Source organism: Falco punctatus (genome assembly GCF_963210335.1).
Source record: "Falco punctatus genome assembly, chromosome: 9".
NCBI classification, from domain to species: Eukaryota; Metazoa; Chordata; class Aves; order Falconiformes; family Falconidae; genus Falco; species Falco punctatus.
In genome coordinates, this window is record NC_137589.1 from 39,035,095 (window position 1) to 39,047,756 (window position 12,662).

The 12,662-nt window shown below is 42.1% G+C and overlaps 1 protein-coding gene across 2 annotated transcripts in view; it reads left to right on the plus strand.

The window, feature by feature from the left end:
- SYNPO2L (synaptopodin 2 like) overlaps positions 1-12,662 on the plus strand; it is a 42,027-nt gene that overhangs the window by 22,471 nt on the left and 6,894 nt on the right. The window contains exon 1 of one of the 2 annotated variants that reach the window (XM_080401204.1): positions 6,016-9,865. The exons of the other annotated variant lie outside the window; for it this stretch is intronic. Within the exon in view, the coding sequence (XP_080257330.1) occupies positions 9,571-9,865 (295 nt within the window). The 5' untranslated portion in view covers positions 6,016-9,570. Of the gene's footprint in view, positions 1-6,015; positions 9,866-12,662 lie in introns of those variants that run through there. 2 annotated transcript variants of the gene reach the window in all.

Genomic DNA, 12,662 nt, shown 5'->3' on the forward strand with positions numbered 1-12,662 from the left:
AGCTGGAATACCTGGAATAAACACAGGTATGTATTTATGTCTCCCACAGTGAGGCTGCTGAGCTGCACTGACTCTGTGGGGAGGCTGCCTGCAGAGGAGCTATCAGCATGGGGAGCACATGGTACATACAGCATCTCCTGCCAGAAAGATGTAGCCTTGGCAAGGATGCTTGGGCTTGCATTGGTTCCTACAGCTGCTCCAGGCTCCCACAGAGCCAGCAGAGTTTAAAGTTCTTTTTCTCTGCCTTTCCTTAGCAATACCCACAGCATAGTAGCCTACTCTGCAACATGGAGACTCCTGGGTTTTGCTAAACAGGAATGCAAAATCAAGCTCGTGGGTTAGAAGCTAGGCAAGTTTTTAAAATCTGAGTTACCAATGGTAGGTGACTTGGATGATCAGTCATGGGAGCCTGGGGCTTGATATATATGCAGTAGACATTTAAGGACCATTCTGACTACCTAATCATATGTTTGCTTTTTGTAGCACTAAGTATCTAAATATATTCCCAGTGCACCTGCTCAGCACACCCGCCATGCCTTGCCATCGCCTTCTCCATTATGGCTCCCATTGCTGCACCACAAGAATGTGAAAACCTCCTTTTTGGTTTGTTGGGACTGTTATCCAGATAGTTCCTCACCTTTTCTTTCTAGACTGTACTCCTTTCTCATGCCTGCTCTGATACCCCAATTTTTGGTGTGTTTCTCTTGTCTTTTGTATTAATTCTTTCTAACTTTTCACTGTCATTTTGAAGCTACAGGGACTTTTCCCCTCTCCCACCTGTCCTTGTGCCTCAGGCAAACAGAATTGCAAGTATAGTATTTCTAGATGAGTATCTGGAAACATCAAATTTCTAGATGAATATCTAGAAACATCAAATTTCTAGATGAATTATTGAAATCCCTGTACAAGAACAGAGTTACATAGTAATCGTTTGCACACCACAGAGAGTAGCAACTGACATTCTTCACAGCTCTCTTGCCCTGCAAGGATCTCGTTAGGTTGCTATTGCCTGTCAGCTCTTGGGTTTTCACAAACTTACAATCCATAGCTCTGATATTTTATTTCCTATCTCCAGAGCTTTTGTGGACCTTTGTCCTTGCTGCCTGCCTTCCAGAGCTCTGAGCTTTCCAGATCATAAGGAAGTTGATTCAGCCCCCCTGCCACCCCTTATCTGTATGATTTTCCTTTGTTTCTGATGTTAGCAAATCTGATCTGGGCTGACTGTATACTGTCCTCCAGAGGAAATGCTTCCCATATTCCTCCATCATCTTTCTTAGTCTTACCATGATGGTTGTTACTGAATCATTTTCTCTTAATTTTCACTGGATTGACATTTCTCCAGTACATTTTTTTTTTGCATCAACTCCACCAACTCCTTTCCATGCCTTTGCTAAAAGGATTCAGACACGTGGCAATTGTTGGAGGTGACACTGCTGTCTAACACCTGCCTTGCATCACAGTAACACAGGAGCAAATGGAGCTCATTTATTTACACTAGGCAAGGATTTGACTCTGGGAGCAGAACACTGGGGTGGCAAGTACCAACAGTCCGAGATGAGGATTTGGCAGTGGGTGGGATGGAGCAAGATAAGCAGAGGGAAGAGGGAGCAGCAGCTGATGGTGCCACCTCACGATGCCCAGCATGTCATCAGTTGCTGAGCTGTGCTTCTCCTTCCCCAGCAAAGACACAAGACCTTAGAGCTCCTTAGGCAACAGCCCTTGCAGTGAGGTCTGGCCCATCTCTTTCCAAAGTTCCTGCCCTATTTGCACATTGGTATTGGCTCATTTTTTCCAGCCTGTGGAATAAGCATGTACATCGTCCTAGCTCTCCACAGGACACAGGACCTGGACATGCCTGCTCAAAACCCACTCAGTATTGCTGATGCAGGCTAGCAGGGCAGTGTGGGGAGCCACACACCACCCAAATGTAGGGAACTTGGGAACTTGCCCTACATGTAATAGGACTTCAGTCTTCATTGCTGCCCAGTGGCTACTATATGTCCTGGTGTTTTGCTCAGTGGGGCAAGAGAACAGCCAGCAAACAGGGACTCTTTGCTTTACTTTAAAGGAACTACAGGACAGCATTCATACTTGTGAATAGCCAATATTTTGCCTAATCTGAAGAAACAAAAGTATAAATTTGTTTCCTTCCCACAAAACCAGTAACTTGCTCTATTTAAAGAGGTGATTAATCCCTAGGGAAACTGGGGAAATCTAGGGCCTCAGTTCATCATCACTGTAAAGGGAAAAACTACATCCCTTCCTGAGATGATTTCTGTGCTGCTTGGACAGTGCGGAAAGAAAGGAAGAGATAACAAGACAGAAAATACAAGTGAAAAAAATCTGAATGAGTTTCAGGAGGTTAGCAAGAAGCAGGAGCTTTTGCCAGGGAAAATCAGACTACAGCTGTTGCAAGTAATTGCTAGTGACGCTCTTTGGTTTCCCATAGCTCCTGTAGTGTCCTCCTCTGCTCACCCCACCCTCAGAGCCTTGGGATCCATCTGTAGCCAGGGCTGCTGCTTCTCCTCAGCCACCTGTCTTCTCTAAGGTGCACTGTATTTTCACCCCATCCTAAATTGTCTCCCAGGGACAAGGGGCTTAGGCTTCCTCACAACTGGAAATACCAATGGCTAGGAGAAGACAGACACAACAGGACAGCAGTCTAGTCCTAACTTGCTATCACACTGTAGGAATTTGTGTCAGTGCAAGAAGTGCTTCAAAATATCTCAATTTAAACTTATCCAGTGGACTATTTTTAGTTCCTAGGACTCAAGAGCCTCTCCATGTACGGTAGGGGAAGGGAGGGAAAAATGGGTGGGGAAATTTCCTCCTCTGCTTTATATGGGCCTGGCTGCCTGTGCAGTGTCATCAAACTTACTGCATTCCATATCAGAAAAGGAAATCCTTCTTGTTTAAAGCGGATGTACAGCAGCATCACTTGATGAGATAGGATGCTTATAAATAAGTGGCCTATTCATCAGCGGGTCATACAGATTACCTCTTCCAAGAGTGACCACAGTCACATTTCTCTGCAGAAGAAGTGTGTGCAGCAAGCCATCTATCAGCCTGTAACTATCAGTGTATGTCAGAGGAGCTGTGAATGAGAGAAAGTGCCTAAATGGCAGTTTGAACTTACTGCACCACATTTTCTACTTGGCTTTCAGCTTTGGCAGTTGTGACTCCAATGATCACAGTTACATGGTGGTTAGGCTAGCTTACTGGTTTTGCCATTCACTACACTCTAGAAGACCAAAAGGTTTAGGATAGTAGTCAACTGCCCCCGTCCTACCTGGTTTAAAGTACAATAGAAAAGCATTCTGCTCAGCCCAGGAGATTCAAAAATTGCCTGAACTATTGATCTTACAGGAAGTCTGTTCCTAGCTGTATGAAGCAACGCTGAATAACCCTTTGCCCTTGCTACTCAGTGACAACAGCCTCCATGGTTAAATCACAGATGGAGAGTTTGATCTCACTTCAGCATGCGCTAAACTTGAAATTGCCTCCACTTGAGAAATCAATTTACATACACTGGTGTATGCAGTCTAGTTACAGACCTTCACTTAAAAATATCCCACTTAATAACTAACATTCAGGTTTGAATTCTCAGCAGCTTGGAAGGCATTTATTAAGGAAGACAACAGTGAGATAAATACTGTGCATCTGGAGCCCTCTTCCTCCAGACTTAGGCTTGAGTATGGCATTTGAGCTTATGCCTTTTGGTTTATGTTCTTCTATCAAAAGCACAGAGGTGATATTTTCAGGCTGATGTATTAACTGTTTGGGCAGAAGACAGATTATAAGCTAGTGTTGTCTGTCTTGTCTGGTGTGGATGGTTTTTTTGTTGTTTCTTGAGCCATCTCAGAAATTGTCACAAGTAATTGTCCATTTTCCTCAGGCTCTCTTACTGGAGACTTCCACCATCATTCCCTTGGGCATCACTCTTGTCCAGCATTTCAGAGTAGATACTGTGGGTTGTAGCACTAGAAGGCTTATAGGGCTCTGCTCTGCTTCACCTTTGTACCTCACTGCTATCCTGCTGTCCCAGAGCCTGACCGAGACATGGATTTAGCTGAACATGTGGTTCTCAAGATAAATCTAGCTGCATATAATATTCTGTGGAAGGGGAAAGATCTTCAGGTTTTTAAGATGTTTGGAGGAAAGCTGTATGTGATCCCTGAAATGAAAAGGTAGATACTCTCTTTTGTCCTAGTATTTCCACTATATGAGATGTCATTTTGAGCATCTTTTTAAAACTATCAGTTACTCAGGTATTACTTCTTCATGTTATTATCATCAGTGCAGGGACTGTGACTCTGAGTCATAGTTCCTTGGACATGGTCAGAGGTCATTCATCATCCTGCTGCTGCTGAAACGGTGTCAGCAGTTCTGAACTCACACTTCCATGGTCCTTGCAGGGCCCCAGCAAGGGATTTTTCAAAATGTGCTGCCACACACGTTAAGTTAACATAGCTTGTCCTTGCACATGCACTTCTGGAGTGATTTTGGATGTGTCAGGCTGATGGGGAACAATGGGATTAAGCCAAAATTTTGCAAGTAATTCAGATCTCAAGGTGATTAGAGCAATAATCACACTGAAACAACTATATCTATCACCCCAGGCTGTCTTAGCCAAGTTGATAGTTCCTACGTTCCAGGATTTTGAGAGCTGAGTTGAAAGAAATAATGCAAATGGGCAATGGGAATCGCTCTCCCTGACCCATCTTGTTTCCATCAGTTCTAAAAGTGACATGGGACTTGCTGACAAGGTTGGGACAAGTCTGCTCAAAGACAACACTGAAATAAGACAAAATGATAGTTACTGGGGAGGCAGAGGCATAAAAGGGTGAGGCATAGAAGGACTTTGTCAAGGGGTAATTAAACAACAAAGTCATTGCTCAACAAAAGTGAGAGAAAATTAGCTAGGAAGGAGAAAACTCAACCTGACAAATCATCGTTCTTCAGTTTCACTTCAATTCATCGTAGGAAGGGAGATCAGTTTGTTGTGAAACCTGTAAAGCTTCACCGTCATCAATGTATCTGCTGCTTTCGTTAACCAAGAATTTAGCCCATTGTATAAAAGAAATAGGAGCAGGAACGGGGGTGAGTAGATTCAGCGTATCTTGATACACTGACTATACTGAAAGGACAAGGCTAAATCGTACTCTTTATAGAGGTGAAATGTAAGGAATTAGTGAAAATTTTATCAGAATGATCATCAGTCTTTGTTAAATACCCTGGAATAACGAGAAGGATTTCAGGGGAAAAGACCAAGAATAGCACCCTTCTTACAGACAGGCTCCGGGGATAAGGAAAAAAAAAAATAAAAAATGTTTAACTTCAGTTAGGTGAACTAAGTAGTTCTTTTGAGCACACTTTGTGGAAAACAAATTGATCAGTAAAAAACACATGGACTAATAAAAACCAGAAAAAGAGACAGTCTTTGACCTGTTCAGTAAGATAAGACTTCATGGCTAAAGAAGTAAGGTGGACACAGTATATGTTGGCTTCTGTAAGATATCTGATATGGTTCCACATGACTTTTTCAACGAGAGAAATATGGATGAGATAGGACTACTGTAAGGTGACTGCACAATTGGCTAAGAATAGAACAGAAAACATAACTATTAATGGCTCATGATGTCAGATTAGCTAACTGGCTAAGTTGGTAGTAGTGTTTCACTGGGCTTCTGAATCTAACAGGACTACCTCTATATTTTCACCCATGGAGCTTTAAACACTAACATGTCAATCAAATGTCCTCTCCACCTCAATGTTATATGACGGGTGAGGAGACAGATGATTAAAAATCCCAACCCTCCTCTCTTCTGTCAGTGGATCTTGTCCTCTGGCTGCATCTAGACAGAACAGATAGTATGTGCTGTGGGACACCCCACAGCCCTGACACTGCTGCTATTCAGAGCTGGGACCTGGCTGGGACACCTTGCAGCTCTTCTCTGGTCTTTCTTCCCACAGAAACCCAGGTGTGTGCAGGACACAGGGGAGGGAGGTGAGTTACCTGGACTGAGGACCTCAAAACCACTGCTGTCTTCCTATGTGCTTTTTCAACTGCAAATTCCTGCTAGTGAAGCTTTTAAAATGTTTTTTGTTTCTCATGAGTGTGTTGTACCTAGCAAGCAGTAACAGGAAATAGCAATAATACCATTTTTAATGGATGGCCTGAGGATTCAGTGGAGTTGGCTGTGTATCAATCAGCAGGTGACATGAGGCATGAAAGGTACACAGTTGTCTCATGAAAGGCTGGATTTTTAAATGTAGTAGGAGCTTGACTGGATGCAGAAAAGGACTAAAATCAATTGGATAACAAGAATATATGGCAAGTGCTACAGGATTAATCAAGTCCACAGACCCAGATGGTAAGCATATGCTTGTCTATTACTAGAGAGTGGATGCTGGAAACACTGAAGGACAAAGAGACGATAAATCAGTGGCATCCTGCTGTCAGACATCAAGCAATTTTGTGAGCAGCAGAATTAACAGATCCTGGTGTCCTTTTAATTTATGTGTTGTATTTGGTATCTCATTCTCCCATGTCTAGTAAATGCAAATCTGTCTGATGTCTCTCATATTCAAAATGAGAATTCATAATCTCTCTGTTGTGTGCGTTCTTTAGTTTTTGGTGCGTAATTAAGACTGCAGTCAGGCTTTCTGCTTCCTATGGTGTGGTCTATCTCCTCCGTCCAGCCACCTATCTGCACGTAAACTTGTTAGGAGCATTGTATCTTTGTGACTTCAGACTCCTAAAATTAGCAAATGGGCTCAAAAGCTATTAGCATGAGACAGGTAAGATCGAAAAACATGCAGCATGACTGCCTAAACCTTTCTTAGGTAATCAGGCTGAAACTGCAAAAGATAGATTCACTAGTGCATTCAGCAGGTACTGTCCTGGCAAAAGAAAGCTCTTCTTTGGCAATCTTGTCACAGGAGACTATGTAGGGAATAGTGAGCTGTCAGCACAACAAAGTTGGCTATGTGTGCTACCTTTTGCACTGAGGACACATTCCCATCCAGCTCAGGAAGAAAGGCAAACTCTGACTCAGCTGAGGGAGATTTTTCTGACTGAACAAGCTACTCAAGTCTCCAGCAGGGTACCATGAGACTAATATACTGCAGCCACGTACAGCTCTGTCTCCACACACTCTTTGCCTAGCAGAGCTCTTCAATAGCAGTGTGGGAGCCACAGAATGGCTAACAGTCAAAAATCTACAAAATGACCGGGCATGTTTTTTCCCATGGGCTGTCAATTCACCTGCAGAAAAGCTTGTTTTCTGTTTTTCTAACATCAGGAGACTGCAGTGGGGCAGTGTCTCATTGGGAGCTCTTAAAATCACTAGCCATTTAAGAACAAATACTGGTTTAACAAGTACTTAACTATGTTTTTAACCTCAAATACATGCTTAAGTGTTGCAGACCTGAGTAGGACTGACACATTTATTTGCCTGTAGCATCCTACATTGGAACTGAAGCCATATCTATGTTTATATCATGCACAGGTTATGTGATGGAAGTGTGCAAATACTCAAGAATGAGAAACACATTTTCTATCCCAAGAGTTTTACCACTTCTTTTAAGTAAAAGAATATATACTCCTCTGCTTTACTGGTTGCAGTTCAAACATTGGTTGAAGCTTTCAACAGGGAAATACTTAGAAGGCCAATATAACTTATCCAAATCTTTTTTTGAAAGGACTCCAGGTATGAAAAGCATGAGATGTCTATCGCCTCTAATGACTTACTGAGATATTTGTGATGTTAGCCATGGAAAAATGACCTTGTCTAACATAAATAGCTGGAAGAACAAAATTCTAGTTGATCCCGTGTGAAAAAATAGTAGACAAATAGTATTTCATCAGAGGAACAGGCTCTTTATCTCTGAAATTAGCAGCATGCTTATTTTCTGTGGTAATGGCTTTTCTAGAGTTTGGTCTTTGGTATTAAGATTTACCATTGTTTCCTTCTGAGTGAACATGAACGCTATCTGGCATTATGTAAGCCTGCTTGTTTGGTAGTTTACCTGAGCATACATTAAAATGCTTTCTTCAAATAAGGCCTGATCTTGAAAAGATTTATATTTTTTACACTTCTCTTTACTGTAATTAGTAATGTAATTAATTTCACTTCAGTGAAATTTAATTAGATTAAGTTAATGGGAAATTTTTTATAGGCTTTGCTGAATAGAAGTTTTTCCTTTTTGTGGATTATTCCAACAGAATTTAGTGGGGACAAGAACTAAGTGATTTAAAAGTTAACAAGAAGTCTTCTACAGAAATTATCCACCCCACCAACAGAATTCAGGAGAGTTTTATAAACTTTAATCTTTTATCTATTCCATTTGATTGTTCTTAATAGAGAATTTTTTCTGTACTGCAGAGCTGTATTTTCATTTCCAATTGCATATTGTGTGTGTATATATATATATATATATATATATATGATTCTACAATGTTTTCCCTATATTTGTAAATATTCATCAAAGAAGAGACTGAACCACTTTAATTGTTTTTGCTGTAAGAGCCTCTGTATGAAGCATGACAGATCCCTCTTACAGCAAGACTGCCTGTGGAAGCCATCTTCTTGGCATGCAGCGATGGCTACTGCATTTCAGGAGGCATGGTCAGACCTTCATTTTTCTAGACTCACTAACACTGCAGATGGTCTGCTCAAGTTATGGGCTGCAGATTTGCTAAGGCTGGGACTGCTGGGAGGGACAATTTCATGGCAGTGTCCCTTGGTCATGGCTCTGGGATTCTTTCACAGGAGCTATTGCTCATGTACAGAAAGAGGCGGTAAGACGAAACCTAGTCAAAGTGTGAGGAGATGCTGAGCAGGCCACAACTGCGGAGATCTGTAGACTTCCAGCACCCTCTGTTCCCTTCCTCCGCATCCACCCCAGTCCTCACTATCAGCATCTTATCTTTCAACACCTCAGTCTCCAGTGCTGGAGCTCTGAACGGTGCTGCCAAAACACCACTCCTTGGCTTCCAAACGCTCCGTCACCCTCCCTGGGCACAGCCACACTCTTCAGTGGTGTAGTTAACAGCCTCTGCCATTTTAATTCAACAATACCATTTTGCTGCAGACACCCAGGATCCTAATGCTCCTCTCTTAAATGTTCCTCAGTCCTGGTACACAACAGAAGTCTGTATCATGAACTGCTTCTCCTCAGACATGGAAGGAAATGGATATACACAGGAAAAGAAAGCCTCTCCTCTCTATTTTCTTCCTTATGTTTACCTGGAGCTGGGTTATCTCTAAGGGTTTCAGAGAAGGAAAGTCTCTTTCATCTCAGGTGGGCTTGTCTGCTTGTCCATGCTGGAAATGAGCACTGTGTTAGTCTCATCTCTTTGAAAGGCTCTTTAGCACAGAAATGCTGGACATTGAGGCATTGGAAACACTAACCTGAAGCTTGCACCTTTCTAACCTAAAGCTTGCACCACAGAAGCAGTGAGAGTATAGAGTGTATTTTCTTATTTTAAAATAAAATAGAGGAGTTATTCCTCACAGGGGGTAGAGGGTGGGGGAAAGAAGGAGGGTGTTTAAGTGCCAGGTGACAATGTCCATCACACTGCTCAGTGATGAAGCTAAGAAGACGAAAATAGACAAAGTGACCTCATGGCTTTTGGCAGCAATGCTTATGAGACAAAAGAGAGGCTTTAAAAGGCTTGTGGAGCTGATAGCAAAGGGCTTGGACACCTTAGAGCTTTGGTTCTGCTCCAGCAGGGAACTGCTTTACTTCTCTCTCCTTGTCTCTCTGTTTATGGGGAGTTGTGAATTAAACGGGCTCTGTGACATGCCCAGCTCTCCAGGTCTGGACTCTGCCTTCTCAAGCTTGGATCAGCCTTATGCAGGTACAAACATCTCCTCTTTTCTCTTTTTTTCTTTTTCTTTTTTTCTCTTTTCTTTCTTTTCTTTTCTTTTTTCTTTTCTTTTCTTTTCTTTTCTTTTCTTTTCTTTTCTTTTCTTTTCTTTTCTTTTCTTTTCTTTTCTTTTCTTTTCTTTTCTTTTCTTTTCTTTTCTTTTCTTTTCTTTTCTTTTCTTTTCTTTTCTTTTCTTTTCTTTTTTCTTTTCTTTTCTTTTCTTTTCTTTTTTCTTTTCTTTTCTTTTCTTTTTTTATTTTATTTTATTTTATTTTATCTTTTCTTTTCTTTTCTTTTTCTTTTTTCTTTTCCTTTTTCTTTTCTTTTTCCCTTCCTCTCCTTTTCTTTTTCTTTTCTTTTCTTTTCTTTTCTTTTCCTTTTTCTTTTCTTTTTCCCTTCCTCTCCTTTTCTTTTCTTTTTCTTTTCTTTTCTTTTCTTTTCTTTTCTTTTCTTTTCTTTTCTTTTCTTTTCTTTTCTTTTCTTTTCCTTTTTCTTTTCTTTTCTTTTCTTTTCTTTTCTTTTCTTTTCTTTTCTTTTCTTTTCTTTTCTTTTCTTTTCTTTTCCTTTTTCTTTTCTTTTTCCCTTCCTCTCCTTTTCTTTTCTTTTTCTTTTCTTTTCCTTTTTCTTTTCTTTTTCCCTTCCTCTCCTTTTTCCTCTCCTCTCCTTTCCCTGTTCTTTTACCTATTCTGATTTCACTCTTGCTCTTTACCTTCAGCAAGTCATCTCAGGAAGATTTCTCTTTCTTTTTTTTTCTTAAAATGCTTTGGTAGATTGTAGCTTGAATAGCATTATCATTTTTCTTTTGGAAGAACTGGTATAATTTATGTGCTCTAGCCTTTGATGAGGAGGAAAGTAAGAGGAAAATAGGGAGGTGATAGCAGGTCCCAGAGGGCCTTACTTGCCAGCTGCTTCAGAGCACAGTTCAGAGCAATTCCCTAGGGAAGTTGTACATGGATGCTAATGCTGAGTGAGGACCAAGACTTGCTTGAGGCATAGCCAAGACTCTAGAGTTGAGTGCTTTCATGGTACTCCGCTGTCAGAAGGAGCTGCATGCTCACTTTGGATGGTGTAGCTCCCTAAGCTGTTAGCTCCTGATGCCAGAAATCCTCCTGTGAGTCACTGAGGGTCTAGAGTTTAAATATTCTGCACTTGACTAAGATTCTGTAGTGCTGCTCTTCCTCCTTGTAAATTTAGAAGCAAAATATGAGCCAGGTGAGGTGTAGTAGCTTGTAGCAAAAAAGAAATCTTCCTTACTTCCTCCATTGTTAACAACCCCCAGAGACACATGCATGCAGATTTGCAAGTGGAGTGGACAGAACATCAGGGACTGTAGCTCATTTCCCTCATGGAGAGCAGATCTTTGAGGGCCCGTCTATGACTGCCCTGAAGAGCACTAAGTCTCCACGAAAACCTGGACACTGCTTCAGTCTTAGTTCAGCAAGGTGCAGTCATTCTGTAAAGAAAGTTTTGCAGAGAGCCTTCACTTTGCAAGTGCAAGCACGAATAGTGAGCCATTTTTTCAGCATTGATTTTGCTGTTTCCAGTTTTCTGGGTGCAAAGGGGAGGAATGGAACCTCAGAAGTCGCCTTGCTGAAATCCCTAAGCAGCAGCCTGTGCTATGGAATGGATGCAAACCTTGAGAAGAGTCTTTCCTTGTATTCTTGAGCTTCCTGGAAGGATGATTGCTCTGCAGATCACCTTATTTTCAGCATTGGGTGAGAGAGGGAAGCTCTTTCTGCTGTGGTTACACTGGTGCAGTATGGAGTGATGACACTTGCCACAGCTGTGCAGCCTAGCCAGGTTTTGGGGCACATCTGCAACCCTCAGGAAAACTAGTATCCCGCTTAGCTAAGCTCCCTGACCCCCACTGTAGGTAAGTTTGCCACATTAGCAGATCCCCATTGAATGAATGCTCTGTGATAAAATGGTCAGAAGTGAGATCCTGAGAGGACTGAGCAGCTTCCATAATCTCTTAAGATAACACCATCGCCCAGCACTGCTTGCTGCTCTCCTCTCCTTTCTCCCTTCAGCAGGGCACAATTTTGTACTGTTCTTGAGAATATCAGGGCTGGACAAGGTGCTACACAGTTTTTTGACAAATTATTAGATGCAGGCAGTGGATGGATGTTTCAGCTGTACTGTCATGCTGGGAATAAGACAATGGGAGTAAGAAAAAGGATGAAATAAAAGAAATCAGAAATTAGTTTATGGTTTAGGTGTATGGGGTTTTTTCTGTGCAAGGTTAGCGCTGATTTCTGTCACATGAACACTGTTTCAAGGCATGCCCATACTTCCTTTTGGGCAGCCAAGACTGGTTTTGCTACTGAATCTCATTCACCCTCTGCTTTCCCTGCAAGCAAGGCAAAGAACACAACGTTCCTCCCTGGGTCTTTACTGACCGCTGGGCTGGCAGAGCAGGTGGAAAATTATTACCCCACACTTCCATGCCAGTGTCCCAACAGGTGTTGGCTTTCCAAGCAAGCCTGTCTAAGTGGATTCCTTCTGTCCTGGCTGATCAGTTGTGGGGGTCTGGGATTCTTTTCTTGTTCAGGAGCAAATGCTTTTCTTCCTTGTTGGGTATAGGGCACACAAGGGACCACAGCAAGGGTGAAAACATGCCTCCTGCTGTTGCAGGGCTGCTGCAGAGAGCAGCCAACAGCCCCACACACAACGCTGCTGCAAGACACTGACTCTGTAGCTGGCCCTGCAGGGCCTAAAGCAGGAGCAGCCCAGCTGTGCCTGCAGGGCACCTCTCCCATTGCTTATGTACATGGGTGCTAGCAGTAGC